The 21,498-nt window shown below is 35.3% G+C and overlaps 1 protein-coding gene across 1 annotated transcript in view; it reads right to left on the bottom strand.

Annotated features, from left to right (window-relative positions):
• Positions 1-626: 626 nt before the first annotated feature.
• LOC133656091 (vesicle-fusing ATPase-like) overlaps positions 627-21,498 on the bottom strand; it is a 73,477-nt gene continuing 52,605 nt past the window's right edge. Inside the window, exons 20-22 of the mRNA XM_062056906.1 lie at positions 10,412-10,467; positions 1,285-1,348; positions 627-1,206 (exon numbers count right to left, since the gene is read on the bottom strand). Of these exons, the coding sequence (XP_061912890.1) occupies positions 1,318-1,348; positions 10,412-10,467 (87 nt within the window). The 3' untranslated portion in view covers positions 627-1,206; positions 1,285-1,317. The remainder of the gene's footprint in view (positions 1,207-1,284; positions 1,349-10,411; positions 10,468-21,498) is intronic.

Raw genomic sequence — 21,498 nt, 5'->3', positions numbered from 1 at the left:
GCCAACTTTAAAAAATACAACTCGCGGCTGGTGAGTATTCTCCGACTTAGAAATCCGATCTCAGGGGCGTTGCAGTTGAAACTTGAGGCTATTGTTAGCAATGTTAGCACAGTTATTATCATTGAAAATGTCATGTGATCGTCCAAATATGACCAGCAAACAAAGTGGACAGCCGTGCTCCTGATCGCCTTCCCGTCCTGCAACTCGGTGCCGAGCGTTCAACAAATTTTGTTCGGATTGTATTTTTATTGACATTTAAATTAAAAAACAAGGAAGTTATATTTTGACGCAAAAATAAATGTTTAAAGACGCGTATTTCCTGTAGCTAAGGTTAACAGTTGGGATAGGCAACATTAAAATAAACAACTGAGGCGTAGTGAGTATTCTCCGACTTTCCGACTTAGAAATCCGAACTCGGGTTGAAACTAGAGGCTTGGGATTCGGAAATGGAACGCACCATACCACCAGCAACATGCCAAGTTTAAAACAAAAACATGAATCAGTTCATTATTATATTCATGGTAGCATTTAAGATAGCTAGCGATTAGCGCTGTGTATTATCAGAATATGTTAGCATTGCACAATAACAAAGTACCTTCAGGACCAGTTTAATTAAAAAAAAACAAGGTTAAACAGGATATAAAAGCAGAAGTCCTCGCTTCATCTCTACGTCAGCTCGGGGAAACAATGCATTGTCCGTGCTACAAGGACGCACTATTGCCCCCTGAGGTTGAACGTGGTATTACAGGCCGGCCCACACATGTACTAATGAAGACATACTGTAGCGTACTTAGCATCTTCCTGGCCCCGCGCCCTCTCCCCCGCCCGCTACATCCAAAGTGTTGTACAAACGTTCGAAAGTGAATAATGCCCTTTTTTTATTTTATAATCGTAAATGTTATGTTTTTATAAATATTATTTATTATACAATGTATATATCTGTACGACTGAACTAAGATTATATATTTGAACAACACCGCTGTCTTCTTGTGTTTTTGCTGCACACAAAACAAAAAGCACTTGAGTACACAAATACGCATCACAAATGAACATTTTAAGACAATTAGGTCCATGGAATGATCAGACATATACATAAAAAATATTACTGATGCTAAAAATGGCAATATACACAGATACAGTTACTCAGGGTGGAGGAGAGAGTTGGTGTTTGCAGGGCGCCCAAGATGCTTGATGGCGTGTCGTCATCTGAGAGTGAACATGAAGACATGGTTGAAGGAGGAAGGACGTACATTCAATCAGAAAACTCTCCACTTGCAGTCTTACCCGTGAAAGGCCCTTTCTGTAGCTCCGCCCCCTTTATATTGGCACAAACATGCTGGATCCCAGTCTGGAACAAGCACGTCTTTGGTCACACAGGATAATACCTCCAAACTACTACTACTACTATTACTATTATTACTATTACTACTACTAATAATATTATTACTACTACTACTTCTACTACTATTACTATTATTACTACTACTACTCCTACTACTATTATTACTACTACTCCTCTTATTACTATTATTACTACTACTACTCCTATTACTACTACTCTTACTACTACTACTATTACTACTAATAATAATATTATTACTACTACTACTCCTACTACTATTATTACTACTCCTACTACTACTACTACTACTATTATTACTACTACTGCTACTACTATTATTACTACTACTCCTCCTACTACTATTATTACTACTACTACTCCTATTATTACTACTACTACTCTTATTACTATTATTACTACCACTACTACTACTACTATTATTACTACTACTACTACTATTACTATTACTACTACTAATATTATTACTACTACTACTTCTACTACTACTACTACTCCTACTACTATTATTACTACTACTCCTCTTATTACTATTATTACTACTACTACTACTACTCCTATTACTACTACTATTACAACTACTCCTACTACTACTACTATTACTACTAATAATAATATTATTACTACTACTCCTACTACTATTATTACTACTCCTACTACTACTACTACTACTATTATTACTACTACTACTACTATTATTACTACTACTCCTCCTCCTACTACTATTATTACTACTACTACTCCTATTACTACTACTACTCTTATTACTATTATTACTACCACTACTACTGCTACTACTATTATTACTACTACTACTACTACTCCTATTATTACTACTACTACTACTACTATTACTAATAATAATAATATTATTACTACTACTCCTACTACTATTATTACTACTCCGAATACTACTACTATTATTACTACTATTATTACTATTACTACTACTAATACTATTATTACTACTAATACTCCTACTACTATTATTACTACTCCTACTACCACTACTACTACTACTCCTACTACTACTCCTATTACTATTTTACTACTATTATTACTATTACTACTACTACTACTATTACTACTACTACTCCTACAACTACTATAACTACTCCTACTACTACTCCTACTACTACTCCTACTATTGTTACTACTACTACTATTACTACTACTACTACTATTATTACTACTACTACTACTCCTACCACTATTACTACTACTACTCCTACTACTATTATTACTACTACTACTACTACTATTATTACTACTACTACTACTATTATTACTACTACTATTATTACTACTACTACTATTATTATTACAACTACTCTTACTACTACTATTATTACTACTACTACTCCTACTATTATTACTACTACTACTCCTCCTACTACTATTATTACTACTACTCCTACTACTATTGCTACTACTACTACTATTATTACTACTACTACTCCTACTATTATTACTACTACTACTCCTCCAACTACTATTATTACTACTACTACTACTACTATTGCTACTACTACTATTATTACTACTACTACACCTACTACTATTACTATTACTACTACTCCTACTATTATTACTACTACTACTACTACTACTACTCCTACTACTATTATTACTACTACTACTCCTACTATTATTACTACTACTACTCCTACTACTATTTTTACTACTACTACTACTACTATTATTACTACTACACCTACTACTATTATTATTATTAGTACTCCTACTACTATTATTACTACTACTACTACTCCTACTACTACTCCTCCTATTATTACTACTACTACTTCTACTACTATTATTATTACTACTACTACTCCTACTACTATTATTACTACTACTACTCCTACTATTACTACTCCTACTACTATTACTACTCCTACTACTATTATTACTACTACTACTCCTACTATTACTACTACTACTACTCCTACTCCTATTATTACTATTACTACTCCTACTACTATTACTACTACTCCTACTACTATTATTACTACTACTACTCCTACTAATACTACTACTATTACTACTCCTACTCCTACTCCTACTACTACTCCAGATGCCGTAGTCACAGAGCAAGAAGAGGAAGGTGTGGAAGCTCCAAGTTAAAAAAAAAAGAAAAGGTTGACCAATCACAACGATGACTTTGAAACAATCTTTGACAAAAATGATCTGAATAACTCGCGAGGGCACTTCAAAAAATACTGACGTTTTTTTGCAGCAGATTCCTAAAAACAGCAGCTCGTTTATTAATTGCCCACGGCACATTCGTTAGCATTCTATCATTAGCATGCTAGCTTTTTTTGTGTGCTAATTTTGCTGGTATACACCTCAGCGTCAAATGTTTTGTTACTTGTGGAATGATACCTGTTAGCATGCTAATGCTAGTTTTTTGTTTTTAGCTTCAGTTATATGTTTGTACTTGATGAATGCTAACGTTAGCATGCTGGTATTTTTTGGACAATTTTTCAGGTACACACTTCAGCGTAATACATTTTGGTACTTGTTAGCATTTTAACATGTTATGACCTTAGTGTCATATATATTGGCATTTCACTAATGCTAACTGCTATTGTTAGCACAGTGCTGGTAGCATGCTAGCTTTTTTTTTTTAGCTCATATCTTTTGTTACTTGACGCTCTCTGGCCAGCATGCTAACCGTTAGCATTAGCTCTTTAGCAATTAGACAGGATTTCCACTGAATTTTAATTTTCAAGTTCTTTGAAAAAATGTATATGTTTTAGTAGTTTTTGAAGGTGAAAACCACAAACATGGCCGCCACATCCTTTGATTTGTCAGTCTGTGGCCCTCAGTGGAAAAAGTTTGGGCACCCCTGTTGTAGGGGATTTTGACTGGCGTAAAATATGACTTTATGTGCAACTAAATGATTCATTTGGTGGGCTAAAATGATGAAAGTCTTATGTTCCATTCCAAAAAGTCATATTGAAATATAATGAATGTGGACTAAGGATGTCATCACGTGTGAACTTGGCCTCACTTCTGATTGCAAAGACTGAAATAACACTGTCATTCCTTTTCCATTGTGCCGTTACTCTTTTTAACTTATTCTAAAATACAGTTTGTCTAGTGATGTCATCCAGCTTGTCAAAATCTCCCCAAAACTTGGCCCAATTCTTTGTGCTGCAACCACGTTTTTCTAACTATTATTGTTTTTATGTTGGGCTGGTTTTGAATAATAACATTGAAACTATAGCATTTAATAACATTAAAACTATAACAGTTAATACCATACAAATTATAATAGTTAACTTAAAACTACAATAAAAATATAATAGTAACAAAAATTATAATAGTTAATAACTTTAATAGTTAACATAAAAACTATAGTAGTTAATAACAAAAATATAATAATTTTAAAAATTAAAACTATACAATAACATAAACATTATAATAGTTAATAACTTAAAAACTATAATAGTTAACTTAAACTATAATAGTTATTAATTTAAAAACTTTAATAGTTGATAACATAAAAAAAACTAACATTTAATAACTTCAAAATTACAGTAGTTAATAACTTAAAAACTATAATAGTTAACATAAAAACTATAATAGTTAATAACTTAAAATTAAATAACAAAAATATAATAGTAACATACAAATTATAATAGTTAATAACATAAACTATAATAGTTCACATAAAAAACTATAATAGGTAATAACAAAACATATATTATTAATTATAACCATAAAATCTATACAAGTTAATAACATAAAAACTATAATAGTTAACATAAAAACTATAATAGTTCACTTAAAACTATAATAGTTAATAACTTAAAAACTATAATAGTTAACAACATAAAAACTATAATAGTTAACTTAAAAACAATAATAGTTAACAACATAAAAACTATAATAGTTAACTTAAAAACTATAATAGTTAATAACATAAAAAAAAACAATAATGAATAACAAAAAACTAACAGTTAATAAACTATAACAGTTAATAAACTATAACAGTTAAAAACATAAAAACTATAATAGTTAATAACTTAAAACTATAATAACAGAAATATAATAGTAACATACAAGTTATAATAGTTAATAACAAACTATAATAGTTCATATAAAAACTATAATAGGTAATAACAAAAATATATTATTAATTATAAACATAAAACTATACAAGTTAATAAAATAAAAACTATAATAGTTAATAATTTTAAAACTATAATAGTTAACAACATTAAAACTATAATAGTTAACTTAAAAACTATAATAGTTAAGAACTTAAAAACTATAATAGTTAATAACATAAAAACTATAATAGTTATAAACATAACAACTATACAAGTTAATAACTTCAAAACTATAATAGTTAATAACATTAAAAAAACAAAAATTAATAATAAAACAATTTTAACAGTTAATAAACTATAAGAGTTAAAAACATATGAACTGTAAAGTAAAAAACATAAAAACTATAATAGTTAATACAAATCTGATCCATTATTATTATTATTATTATTATAAACTATAATAGTTAATAACTTCAAAACTATGATAGTTAATAAATTCAAAACTATAGTTAATAACCTAAATACAATAATAGTTAATAAGAAAATATAAGTTGTAAACATACAAACTATACATGTTAATAACATAAAAACTATAAAAGTTAATAACATAAAAAGTATGATAGTTAATAACATAAAAAGTATAATAGTTAATACCATAACAACTATAATCGTTAATAACATAAAAAGTACAATAGTTAATAACAAAAAAGTATAATAGTTAATAACATAACTATAATTGTTATTAACATAAAAAATATAATACTTAACATTAAAAACGATAATTATTAATAACATAAAAACTACAATCGTTAATAACATAAAAAATATAATACATAACATTAAAAACTATAACAGTTAATTACATACAAACTATAACAGTTAATAACATACAAACTACAATAGTTAATAGCATAAACTAGAACAGTTAAAAGCCTACTGAAACCCACTACTACCGACCATGCAGTCTGATAGTTTATATATCAATGATGAAATCTTAACATTGCAACACATGCCAATACGGCCGGGTTAACTTATAAAGTGCAATTTTAAATTTCCCGCTAAACTTCCGGTTGAAAACGGCTTTGGATGATGACGTATGCGCGTGACGTCAATGGTTGAAACGGAAGTATTCGGAGCCCATTGAATCCAATACAAAAAGCTCTGATTTCATCTCAAAATTCCACAGTATTCTGGACATCTGTGCTGGTGAATCTTTTGCAATTTGTTTAATGAACAATGGAGACTGCAAAGAAGAAAGTTGTAGGTGGGATCAGTGTATTGGCAGCTGGCTGCAGCAACACAACCAGGAGGACTTTGAGATGGATAGCAGACGCGCTAGCCGCCGACCTCACCTTGAATTCCTCCGTCTCCGGGCCGCTGACCGCATCTATGATCGGGTGAAGTCCTTCGTCGTACCGTCGATCGCTGGAACGCAGGTGAGCACGGGTCGTGATGAGCAGATGAGAGCTGGCGTAGGTGGATAGCTAATGTTTTTATCGTAGCTCTGTCGAGGTTCCGTAGCTAAGTTAGCTTCAATGGTGTCGTTAGCAACAGCATTGTTAAGCTTCGCCAAGCTGGAAAGCATTAACCGTGTAGTTACATGTCCAGAGTTTGGTGGTATTGTTGATCTTCCGTCTATCCTTCCAGTCAGGGGCTTATTTGTTTTGTTTCTATATGCAGTTAAGCCCGATGCTATCACGTTAGCTCAGTAGCTAAAGAGCTTCACCGATGTATTGTCGTGGAGATAAAAGTCACTGTGAATGTCTATTTCGCGTTCTCGACTCTCATTTTCAAGAGGATATAGTATCCGAGGTGGTTTAAAATACAAATCCGTGATCCACAATAGAAAAAAGAGAAAGTGTAGAATCCAATGAACCCTTGTACCTAAGTTACGGTTAGAGCGAAAAAAGATACGTCCTGCACTGCACTGTAATCCTTCACTCTAACGTTCCTCATCCACGAATCTTTCATCCTTGCTCAAATTAATGGGGTAATCGTCGCTTTCTCTGTCCGAATCTCTCTCGTTGCATTGTAAACAACGGGGAAATGTGAGCAGCCCTTCCTCCTCTGACGTCACGCTACTTCCGGTATAGGCAAGGCTTTTTTTTAATCAGCGACCAAAAGTTGCGAAATTTATCGTCGTTGTTCTCTACTAAATCCTTTCAGCAAAATTATGGCAATATCGCGAAATGATCAAGTATGACAAATAGAATGTATCTGCTATCCCCGTTTAAATAAAAAAAATTCATTTCAGTAGGCCTTTAATAACCTACAAACTACAATAGTTAATAGCATAAACCAGGGGTCACCAACGCGGTGTCCGCGGGCACCAGGTAGCCCGTAAGGACCAGATGAGTAGCCCGCTGGCCTGTTCTAAAAATAGCTCAATTAGCAGCACTTACCAGTGAGCTGCCTCTATTTTTTAAATGTTATTTATTTACTAGCAAGCTGGTCTCGCTTTGCCCGACATTTTTAATTCTAAGAGAGACAAAACTCAAATAGAATTTGAAAATCCAAGAAAATATTTTAAAGACTTGGTCTTCACTTGTTTAAATAAATTCATTAATGGTTTTACTTTGCTTCTTATAACTTTCTGAAAGACAAATTTAGACAAAAAATACAACCTTAAAATGATTTTAGGATTTTTAAACACATATACCTTTTTACCTTTTAAATTCCTTCCTCTTCTTTCCTGACAATTTAAATCAATGTTCAAGTAAATTTATTTTTTTTATTGTAAAGAATAATAAATACATTTTAATTTAATTCTTCATTCTAGCTTCTGTTTTTTCGACGAAGAATATTTGTGAAATATTTCTTCAAACTTATTATGATTAAAATTCAAAAAAATTATTCTGGCAAATCTAGAAAATCTGTAGAATCAAATTTAAATCTTATTTCAAAGTCTTTTGAATTTCTTTTAAAATTTTTGTTCTGGAAAATCTAGAAGAAATGATGATTTGTCTTTGTTAGAAATATAGCTTGCTCCAATTTGGATTTTAACCTATTTAAAACATGTCATCAAAATTCTAAAATTAATCTTAATCAGGAAAAATTACTAATTATGTTCCATAAATAATTTTTTTAATTTTTTCAAAAAGATTCAAATTAGCTAGTTTATTTCTTATTTTTTTCGGTTGAATTTTGAATCTTAAAGAGTCAAAATTGAAGATAAACTATGTTTCAGAATTTAATTGTAATTTTGTTTGTGTTTTCTCCTCTTTTAAACCGTTCAATTAAGTGTAAATATCATTAATTATTAATAATAACATAGAGTTAAAGGTAAATATAGCAAATTGGCTGTTTCTGGCAATTTATGTAAGTGTTTTTAAACTGGTAGCCCTTCGCATTAATCAGTACCCAAGAAGTAGCTCTTGGTTTCAAAAAGGTTGGTGACCCCTGGCATAAACTATAACAGTTAATAACATACAAACTACAATAGTTAATAGCATAAACTATAACAGTTATACATACAAACTACAACAGTTAATAGCATTAACTATAACAGTAACTTGAAAAACGGTAATAGTTAATAACTTATAAACCATAATAGTATTAACTTAAAAACTATAATAGTTAATAAGATACAAAATATAATAGTTAATAACATACAAACTACAACAGTTAATAGCATAAACTATAACATTTACTTGAAAAACGGTAATAGTTAATAACTTATAAACCATAATAAGTATTAACTTAAAAACTATAATAGTTAATAAGATAAAAAATGTAATAGTTAATAACTTAAAAACTATGATAGTTTGACAAAACAACAGAAATGTTTGGGACAAGTTTGGTTAGATTTTGACAAGGTGGGTCTAACTGCACACAGTAACAAGTGAAAGCCAAGTACCATCGTGTACACAACAACAACAATAATAGTGAAGACTCACATGAAAATGTACTTGTATATGTGTATATGTATACGTATATGTACTATATATGTATACGTATACAGTATACGTATATGTATACAGTATACATATATGTATACAGTATACGTACTGTATATGTATACAATACAGTGTTTCCCATAAACTGCCAAGATACCTGTGGCGGTGGGGGCGTGGCTATGGGCGTGACTATGAGCGTGGTCACCATGACATCGAGTAATTTGCATAATTTACTACAATGATATGATCTTCTCTAAAAGGCTCAAAAAATGTATACTTACTAATTAATAATAACAGTGTTGTTTTAAACGTCCTTCCATCCATCCATCATCCATTTTACAATATAATTACAACACTTTATGTACATATTTAAATACAGATTTGAACAGTAAGTTATTCACTGAAATATATTTATTAATTGTGGTTCTTACAAAAAATATATCTTATAAAATATAAAAGCTAAAATGTCTCTTAAAGCTCTGCCCCTTTAATTAGTGTATACTAAATATTTTAACTTTAGCCTACTACTACAACCATATTATTTACCAGTAACATAAAGTGAAACAGAGGCAGAGGTGTCCTGCCAGTCAGTAACAAATAAACAGAAAACAGTAGTGGTCAAATACAAATAAGGCAACAAGAGAAGTATCCTACACTTCTCTTTTGTAAAGTAAATCTGAACAGCCTATATGGGCATCTACATCAACTATATGATTTGCCTGAGAAGCTGGACAGGACAAAAAAAAATTTTTTTAAATGTAAAAAAAAATAATAAAAAAATAAAAATAAAAAATTTATTTTTTTAATTTTTAATTTTATTTGTGGCAGACGTAATTCTTTCGTGGCGGACCGCCACAAATAAATGAATGTGTGGGAAACCCTGCAGTATATGTATATGTATATGTATACAGTATACGTATACAGTATACATACTGTATATGTATACCTATACGTATAGCTGTGCTCTGGATCTTACATCCACGGCATATGTTGCCATGGTGAGATTCTTCACACAAACACAAATCTTGCTCCAGAGCCCCTGACCTGGTTAGGTGGAGCTACAGGAGTAAAAAAAGAAAAAAAACAACACTTACGCTCCTTCGTCTTGCAGCAGACTCAAGAACTTGCTAACTCGGTAGGGGGCGTCCATCTGGCGGGAACAAGAAGGAGCACAAAATAAGAAGCTTAACTTTGACTGACAGGAGGAGCGTGTCCCGAGGTTGCCTTCCCACGGGTGACGTCACTAAACAAACGGCTTCGGTTCAAAGGACGGTGCGACAGACCGTTGCCATGGCGACCAGCGCACCGCGAGGAGGAATTGAACGTTGTCGGCGTGTCACGGCTTAACGCTAACAATTTATTTAGCTCATTTTGTAGGTATACACCTCAGTCATATTTTGGTACTTAATGCATGCTAACGCTAGCACGCTAGCATTTTAAACGAATTGTTCGGGTACACACCTCAGAGTAATATATTTTGGCACCGGACACATGTTAGAGTTAGCATTGCTAAAATTAGCATGATGGATTGTTTAAGGGTTGAAGTTGCCTGGAGGTGTTCTTTTAGTGCGGTTTTGAAGGAGGATAGAGATGCCCTTTCTTTTACACCTGTTGGGAGTGCATTCCATATTGATGTGGCATAGAAAGAGAATGAGTTAAGACCTTTGTTAGATCGGAATCTGGGTTTGACGTGGTTAGTGGAGCTCCCCCTGGTGTTGTGATTATGGCGGTCATTTACGTTAAGGAAGTAGTTTGACATGTACTTCGGTATCAGGGAGGTGTAGCGGATTTTATAGACTAGGCTCAGTGCAAGTTGTTTTACTCTGTCCTCCACCCTGAGCCAGCCCACTTTGGAGAAGTGGGTAGGAATGAGGTGTGATCTGGGGTGGAGGTCTAGAAGTAACCTGACTAGCTTGTCCTGGGATGTTTGGAGTCTAGATTTGAGGGCTTTGGAGGTGCCAGGGTACCAGGAGGTGCATGCGTAATCGAAAAAGGGTTGAACGAGAGTTCCCGCTAGAATCCTCATGGTGCTTTTGTTGACCAGAGAGGAGATTCTATAGAGGAATCTTGTTCGTTGGTTGACCTTTTTGATTACCTTGGTTGCCATTTTATCACAGGAAAGATTAGCCTCTAGAATGGAACCTAGGTAGGTGACCTCATCTTTCCTGGTGATAACAATGTCACTCACTTTTATAGTGAAGTCACTGACTTTCTTAAGGTTGATGTGGGACCTAAATAGGATGGATTCCGTTTTACCCAAGTGTATGGATAGCTTGTTGTCAGCGAGCCAGGTGCAAGTTCTACAGAGTTCAGCAGAGAGGATTTTCTCCACCTGTGACTTGTCCTTGCCGGATACCAGTATGTATTGTATTGTTTGCATGTTAGCAAAGTAATGTTAGCATGCTAGCTTTTTTCTAGCTCATTTTGTAGTTATACACCTCAATATTTTGGTACTTAATGCATGCTAACGTTAGCACGCTAGCATTTTAAAGAAATTGTTCGGGTACACACCTCAGAGTAATATATTTCGGTACTTTACGCATGTTACAGTTAGCATTCTAGCATGCTAATTGTTTAAGTCATTTAGCAGGTATACCATACTTGCCAACCTTGAGACCTCCGATATCGGGAGGTGGGGGGGGCGTGGCGGGGGGGGTTAAGAGGAGAGTATATTTACAGCTAGAATTCACCAACTCAAGTATTTCATACAATATATATATATGTATGAAATACTTGACTTTCAGTGAATTTTAGGTATATATACACACATATATATATATAATATATATATATATATATATATATATATAATATATATATATATATATGTGTATATATACCTAGAATTCACTGAAAGTCAAGTATTTCATACAATATATATATATATATATATATATATATATATATATATATATATATATATATATATATATATATATATATATATATATATATATATATATATATATATATATATATATATATATATATATAAAATAAATACTTGAATTTCAGTGTTCTGGAGGCTATCCAGTAGATGGCAGCATTGTCCTGTTTAACTTCTCCGTTCATGAATGAGTATATCATTTCGGCCACCGTGTTCAATGGAGAAGTCTGTTCTACATAATGTACAGGCAACATACATACCCCTTCCCCTTCGAACTGTCCTGGATGAACTGAAATTCTTGTTTCCATTTGTTTTGGAACTTGCAAGCGTATTTCTTCATCTTGCTCGTCGACGGCGTCGCCATGTCTGTAACTTCCTCGTTCTTCTGCTTCGTCTCCTTGTTGTGTGCACAGTTGTGCACTCTACTCTCTAAAAGCCGTAGATGTTATGACGTCATTGGGCAGGCAAGCTGTTTATATTGTGGGAAAGCAGACGTGAGAACAGGCTGTCCCCACTCAGGTCCGCATTGAGCTGGAGGGGGCGTGGCCTCCAGCTCCGGCTGAATACCGGGAGTTTGTCGGGAGAAAATTTCTGCCGGGAGGTTATCGGGAGAGGCGCTGAATACCGGGAGTCTCCCGCTAAAAACGGGAGTGTTGGCAAGTATGAGGTATACACTTCAGTGTCATATATTTTGGTATTTCACTAATGCTAACTGTAAGTATGCTATTGTTAGCATGTTAACATAGTACTGTTAGTATGCTAGCTTTTTGTAGCTCATTTTGTAGGTATACACCTCAGTCATATTTTGGTTCCTAATGCATGCTAACGTTAGCACGCTAGCATTTTAAACAAATTGTTTGGTATACACACCTCAGAGTAATATATTTTGGTACTTGACGCATTTCACAGTTAGCATTCTAGCATGCTAACAATAGCATGCTAGATTGTTTAACTAGATTGTTTAACTCATTTAGCAGATAAACACCTCAGTGTCATACATTTTGGTATTTCACAAAATCTAACTGTAAGTATGCTATTGTTAGCATAGTACTGTTAGTATGCCAGCTTTTTCTAGCTCATTTTGTGGGTATACACCTCAGTGTCATACATTTTGGTATTTCACAAAATCTAACTGTAAGTATGCTATTGTTAGCATAGTACTGTTAGTATGCCAGCTTTTTCTAGCTCATTTTGTGGGTATACACCTCAGTAGTATTTTGGTACATAATGCATGTTGACGTTAGCATGCTAGCATTTTAAAAAAAAATTGTTTGGGTATACACACAGAGTAATATATTTCGGTACTTTACGCATGTTACAGTTAGCATTCTAGCATGCTAATTGTTTAACTCACTTAGCAGGTATACACCTCAGTGTCATGTATTTTGGTATTTCACTGATGCTAACTGTAAGTATGCTATTGTTAGCATAGTACTGTTAGTATGCCAGCTTTTTCAAGCTCATTTTGTGGGTATACACCTCAGTAGTATTTTGGTACATAATGCATGCTAATGTTAGCATGCTAGCATTTTAAACAAATTGTTTGGGTATACACACCTCAGAGTAATATATTTTGGTACTTGACGCATGTTAGTTAGCATTTTAGCAAGATAACATCGGCATGCTAGATTTGTAAACTAATTTAACAAATCGGTGTCATATATTTTGGTATTTCACTAATGAATGGAATAGAATGGACTTTATTGTCATTATATTTGCATATAACGAGATTAAGGACTCCAACTTAAGGTGCGGTAGTGGGAACAAATATGGGATAAAAATAAATTACACAATAAGTAATAAAGATAAAACTAAGAATTGAAATAAATAGACTAATATCTATTAAAAAATAATAAGCAATCCTGTACAATATACAAAATACTGTACAATATACAGAACAAGACAAGAGTACCGGAGTGATAACAATCAGTGTCGGATGTATTGCACTCGAAGGGTAATATTGCACAGTAGGGTATTAGGGTAGGATATTGTATAGGGGTGAATGCTAACTGTAATAATACAATGGTTAGCATGTTAACATAGTACTGTAAGCATGCTAGTTGGTTTTTTTTTTAGCTCATTTTACTCATACTTTTCGTTACTTGACACTATCTGGCCAGCATGGTAACTGTTAAAATGTCCAGTTCGGCTTTGGCTCTTCAGCATTCACACGAAATTTCTACCCAAATTGCATTTTCTGGTCGTTCGGAAAAAATCTAAATATGAAAAACGGACGGCCTCGACCCCCCCCAAAAAAATGTTGGCGGCGTGTCCCGGCTGACGTGGGTTTCGTGCTCCATCGGGCGTGAAACGCGGCGGCGAGCGCGCATACCGCAGCGATTACGCAACATCCGGGCCGTACACGTCGTGGACACACACAGCAACATGTCGCACCCTGGTGCTTTTTAAGAGCTTCCTGAACGACCACGCCACTAAATCACTGGAGTGCACGTGTTGGGGGATGTAAGGGGGAGTGGGGTGGGTGGGGGGCTTGGGTCGGAAAACCAAAATTGAACATTGGAATCCTCAAAAATGCACCAAAACACGACAGCGGGGCCAAACCGCCACAGGCTTCGGGACAAACACCTCCGACTGTGTTTGCGTGAATTAAAGGCACATGCTAGCTGAACCTGTCACCCCCCCTTGCCCCCCCGCCTCCGACACTTATTGCCTTCTGGGACGCGTGCGAGTCCCTGTGAGTCGGGACTCGTGACTTGAAGGAAGTTGGACGTGAGCGTCGTCAAGTATGAGTGCGAGTGGCCGCCGAGACGCCGCTCAACAAATCATCAGCGAAAGCCGCAACACTTTTTTCCCCCCTATTGGACGCGACACACGGCGTCCTGCGCGCTACGGCGAGGGACGCTCTGGCGACCAGATGTGGAGGACAAGGAGGAAGCATCTGAAATAAAAAAAACCACTGCGGCTATTTTGAGGAGGTGTGAGGACGATGATGCCATTTAATGATCTTATATGTTATCAAACTACAAATCATCATATAAACCAGTCATTCTTAACCTTTTTCACATCGAGGCCCAACTTTTCCACTACAGAGGGGCCCGGGGCCCACTCACATAATAACACTAAATTCATAATCTTACTCTTGATTTTAATGGCATTCAATATGTATATAAAAAATATTATAACAACAATACATTAGTTAATTTAATTATGAATGCATTATAAATGATGTATTTATTTAACACAAAAACCTTAGGCTTAGGTCAGGCTGGTTTGAAAAACAAGTACGAATCAAATATACAGCATCCATCCATCCATCCATTTTCTACCGCTAATTCCCGTCGGGGTCGCGGGGGGCGCTGGAGCCTATCTCAGCTACAATCGGGCGGAAGGCGGGGTACACCCTGGACAAGTCGCCACCTCATCGCAGGGCCAACACAGATAGACAGACAATATTCACACTCACATTCACACACTAGGGCCAATTTAGTGTTGCCAATCAACCTATCCCCAGGTGCATGTCTTTGGAGGTGGGAGGAAGCCGGAGTACCCGGAGGGAACCCAGGCAGTCACGGGGAGGACATGCAAACTCCACACAGAAAGATCCCGAGCCCGGGATTGAACTCAGGACCTTCGTATTGTGAGCATAACAAAGTAAAAAATTAATTTTCATACAATTTATTGCTATAAAAAAACTAAACTACAAAATTTCATAGCCCGGCTATCTGTGCCCTGGACCTTTGGCCGGGGTCTAAGCCGACGTACGTCTAAGATGGCGCCAAGTAACCGAATCCATGATTTTTATGTTTAAACATGCAAAATGAGCAAACGAACTAGCATGAAACGTATGCATGCTAGATGGAGACAAGTATCCAAATACTCGCTTGACAGCACCGAGCGTCAAAAACCCTCATTTTTGGGTTTAAACTTACAAAACTAGCTAAAAAGCTAGCATAAAACATTAGCATAGTAACATTATCATGCTAATATCAGAGACATTGGAATACTACCAAGATGGTGGCTAACATCCAAATACTTGCTTGACAGCACCGAGGGTTAAAACCATAATTTTTAGGTTTAAACTTGCAAAACTAGCTAAAGAGCGAGTATTAAACGTTAGCATGCTAATATAAGAGACGTTGGCATACTACCAAGATGGCGGCAAGTATTCAAATACTTGCTTGACAGCGCAGTGTCTTGGGTTTAAACTTTCAAAACTAGCTAAAAAAGCTAGCATAAAACGTTAGCATGCTAAAATTATCATGCTAATATCAGAGACGTTGGCATACTACCAAGATGGCGGCAAGCATCCAAATACTTGATTGACAGCGCCGAGTGTCAAAAACCCTCATTTTTGGGTTTAAACTTTCAAAACTAGCTAAAAAGCTAGCATAAAACATTAGCATGCTAACATTGTCATGCTAATATCAGAGACGCTGGCATACTACCAAGATGGTGGCAAGTATCCAAATACTTGCTTGACAGCACCGAGTGTCAAAAACCCTAATTTTTGGGTTTAAACTTACAAAACTAGCTAAAAAGCTAGCATAAACCGTTAGCATGCTAACATTATCATGCTAATATCAGCGACATTGTAATACTACCAAGATGCCGGCAAGTATCCAAATACTTGCTTGACAGCACCGAGGGTTAAAACCATCATTTTTAGGTTTAAACTTAGAAAACTGGGCTTTGTACCGAGGATGTCGTTGTGGCTTGTACAGCCCTTTGAGACACTTGTGATTTAGGGCTATATAAATAAACATTGATTGATTGATTGATTGAAAACTAGCTAAAATGTTAGCATTAAACGTTAGCATGCTAACATTATCATGCTAATATCAGAGACGTTAGCATACTCCCAAGATGGCGGCTAACATCCAAATACTTGCTTGACAGCACCGAGGGTTAAAACCATAATTTTTAGGTTTAAACTTGCAAAACTAGCTAAAGAGCGAGTATTAAACATTAGCATGCTAATATAAGAGACGTTGGCATACTACCAAGATGGCAGCAAGTATCCAAATACTTGCTTGACAGCGCAGAGTGTCTTGGGTTTAAACTTTCAAAACTAGCTAAAAAAGCTAGCATAAAACGTTAGCATGCTAACATTATAATGCTAATATCAGAGATGTTGGCATACTACCAAGATGGCGGCAAGCATCCAAATACTTGCTTGACAGCGCCGAGTGTCAAAAACCCTCATTTTTGGGTTTAAACTTTCAAAACTAGCTAAAAGGCTAGCATAAAACGTTAGTATGCTAACATTATCATGCTAATATCAGAGACGTTGGCATACTACCAAGATGGTGGCAAGTATCCAAATACTTGCTTGACAGCACCGAGTGTCAAAAACCCAAATTTTTGGGTTTAAACTTACAAAACTAGCTAAAAAGCTAGCATAAACCGTTAGCATGCTAACATTATCATGCTAATATCAGCGACATTGGAATACTACCAAGATGCCGGCAAGTATCCAAATACTTGCTTGACAGCACCGAGGGTTAAAACCATAATTTTTAGGTTTAAACTTACAAAACTAGCTAAAGAGCGAGTATTAAACGTTAGCATGCTAATATAAGAGACGCTGGCATACTACCAAGATGGCGGCAAGTATCCAAACACTTGCTTGACAGCGCCGAGTGTCAAAAACCATAATTTTTAGGTTTAAACTTACAAAACTAACTAAAAATCTAGCATTAAACGTTTGTATGCTAAAATTAGCATGCTAATTTAGGAGACGTTGGCATACTACCAAGATGGCAGCAAGTATCCAAATACTTGCTTGACAGCACCCAGTGTCAAAAACCATTTTTGGGTTTAAACTTTCAAAATTAGCTAAAAAGCTAGCATAAAACATTAGCATGCTAACATTATCATGCTAATATCAGAGACGTTGGCATACTACCAAGATGGCGGCAAGTATCCAAATACTTGCTTGACAGCGCATAATGTCAAAAAACATCATTTTTAGGTTTAAACTTATAAATCTAGCTAAAGAGCAGGCAATAAATGTTAACATGCTAACATTATCGTGCTAATATCAGATACCTTAGCATACTAGCAAGATGGCGGCAAGTATCCAAATTAGAGATGTCCGATAATATCGGCAGGTATTATCGGCCGATAAATGCTTTAAAATGTAATATGTGAAATTATCGGTATCAGTTTTTTATGATCGGTATAGTTTTGTTTTTTTGTTTTTTAATTAAATCAACATAAAAAACACAAGATACACTTACAATTGGTGCACCAATCCAAAAAACCTCCCTCCCCCATTTACTACACTCATTCACACAAAAGGGTTGTTTCTTTCTGTTATTAATATTCTGGTTCCTACATTATATATCAATATATATCCATACAGTCTGCAAGGGATACAGTCCATAAGCACACATGATTGTGCGTGCTGCTGGTCCACTAATAGTACTAACCCGTGTCAAAAAACATTTTTGGGTATAAACTTACAAAACCAGCTAAAAAGCTAGCATAAAACATTAGCATGCTAACATTATCATGCTAATATCAGAGACGTTAAAATACTACCAAGATGGCGGCATGTATCCAAATACTTGCTTGACTGCACCGAGTGTCAAAAACGATCATTTTTAGGTTTAACCTTACAAAACTAATGTTAGCATGCTAACATTATCATGCTAATATCAGAGACGTTAGCAAACTTTGAAGATGACGCCACATATCCAAATACTTATTTGGCAGCACCGCTTTTTTTATCTCATAATTTAGACCTTTAATATTATATTTTCGACTTCCTTTAAAACAAAAATATAAACTTAACTAAACTATCAATACATTCAATGTGCAAATGAAAATACTTTAGTCATAATTTTTTGCACTTAAACTTCTCTTTGACTTTCGCTCCAGACTTCTTCTGTTGGTTTGACATTGTCACTACTGCCGCCAGTGGCGGAAAAGTGTATTACAACTGAGTAGCGCACAGCTATACAGGTAAAAGCCAGTAAATTAGAATATTTTGAAAAACTTGATTTATTTCAGTAATTGCATTCAAAAGGTGTAACTTGTACATTATATTTATTCATTGCACACAGACTGATGCATTCAAATGTTTATTTCATTTAATTTTGATGATTTGAAGTGGCAACAAATGAAAATCCAAAATTCCGTGTGTCACAAAATAAGAATATTACTTAAGGCTAATACAAAAAAGGGATTTTTAGAAATGTTGGCCAACTGAAAAGTATGAAAATGAAAAATATGAGCATGTACAATACTCAATACTTGGTTGGAGCTCCTTTTGCCTCAATTACTGCGTTAATGCGGCGTGGCATGGAGTCGATGAGTTTCTGGCACTGCTCAGGTGTTATGAGAGCCCAGGTTGCTCTGATAGTGGCCTTCAACTCTTCTGTGTTTTTGGGTCTGGCATTCTGCATCTTCCTTTTCACAATACCCCACAGATTTTCTATGGGGCTAAGGTCAGGGGAGTTGGCGGGCCAATTTAGAACAGAAATACCATGGTCCGTAAACCAGGCACGGGTAGATTTTGCGCTGTGTGCAGGCGCCAAGTCCTGTTGGAACTTGAAATCTCCATCTCCATAGAGCAGGTCAGCAGCAGGAAGCATGAAGTGCTCTAAAACTTGCTGGTAGACGGCTGCGTTGACCCTGGATCTCAGGAAACAGAGTGGACCGACACCAGCAGATGACATGGCACCCCAAACCATCACTGATGGTGGAAACTTTACACTAGACTTCAGGCAACGTGGATCCTGTGCCTCTCCTGTCTTCCTCCAGACTCTGGGACCTCGATTTCCAAAGGAAATGCAAAATTTGCTTTCGTCAGAAAACATGACTTTGGACCACTCAGCAGCAGTCCAGTTCTTTTTTCCAGGGTCAACGCAGCCGTCTACCAGCAAGTTTTAGAGCACTTCATGCTTCCTGCTGCTGACCTGCTCTATGGAGATGGAGATTTCAAGTTCCAACAGGACTTGGCGCCTGCACACAGCGCAAAATCTACCCGTGCCTGGTTTACGGACCATGGTATTTCTGTTCTAAATTGGCCCGCCAACTCCCCTGACCTTAGCCCCATAGAAAATCTGTGGGGTATTGTGAAAAGGAAGATGCAGAATGCCAGACCCAAAAACGCAGGAGAGTTGAAGGCCACTATCAGAGCAACCTGGGCTCTCATAACACCTGAGCAGTGCCAGAAACTCATCGACTCCATGCCACGCCGCATTAACGCAGTAATTGAGGCAAAAGGAGCTCCAACCAAGTATTGAGTATTGTACATGCTCATATTTTTCATTTTCATACTTTTCAGTTGGCCAACATTTCTAAAAATCCCTTTTTTGTATTAGCCTTAAGTAATATTCTAATTTTGTGACACACGGAATTTTGGATTTTCATTTGTTGCCACTTCAAATCATCAAAATTAAATGAAATAAACATTTGAATGCATCAGTCTGTGTGCAATGAATAAATATAATGTACAAGTTACACCTTTTGAATGCAATTACTGAAATAAATCAAGTTTTTCAAAATATTCTAATTTACTGGCTTTTACCTGTATATGGTATACAACTTACATACAAATATACAACTTAGAGTTCCACATACACGTGCCAGTAGGAATGGGCACCGTTCAAAGTTGAACTGATACGGTATTCAATCAATACCAGTACTAAACAGTACCAATTTTCGGTACTTTCTTTTGTGTTATTGAATATTTGTTTTGATAATAAAATCTCACTTTAAAAATGAGCTGGTTATGATAACTGCTGTCCAGTTGTTACATCGTCTTTCATTATCATCATATTTTAATTGGCAAGAATGACAGTAGTGGTGTGTTCTTTGTTGCGCCCTAAAAAGGGTTAGTACTGTAAGTATTGTACTTATTACGCACCAGCTGTTTGACTGTAACGTGCATCTTAGTTGTAGTTTTCATGAACACATTTGGAGGTGTTGAAATCGCCATGTAAAACTGCTAATGCTAATCAGTAGCATGTCAATAGCAAAGCCCATGTATATTAGCATCAAGCTAGTGCATTTTTTTTTTTTTTTTTAAGAATTTATTCATCAATCCAACAAAACAATACACAACAATACCATAATAATGCAATCCAATTCCAAAACCAACCCCGACCCAGCAACATTCAGAATAGCAATAAACAGAGCAATTGAGAGCATTTTTGGACAGTTTTTTTTTTTTAGTTAATTTCTTTGTTGGCGTTTAAAATTGCGACATTGCCTCAAGGTAGTTTAGCGGAGTCCACTCTCAGTGCTGCTGGAGTGATTGCCACGTGCCGATGTTTGCTCCTATCTGCTTTTTGAAGGAAGATTTAAGCCTCTTTTGTACTCGGA

Source organism: Entelurus aequoreus, linkage group LG08 (assembly GCF_033978785.1).
Source record: "Entelurus aequoreus isolate RoL-2023_Sb linkage group LG08, RoL_Eaeq_v1.1, whole genome shotgun sequence".
Classification (NCBI taxonomy): Eukaryota; Metazoa; Chordata; class Actinopteri; order Syngnathiformes; family Syngnathidae; genus Entelurus; species Entelurus aequoreus.
This window is presented reverse-complemented; position numbering and strand designations above follow the sequence as displayed.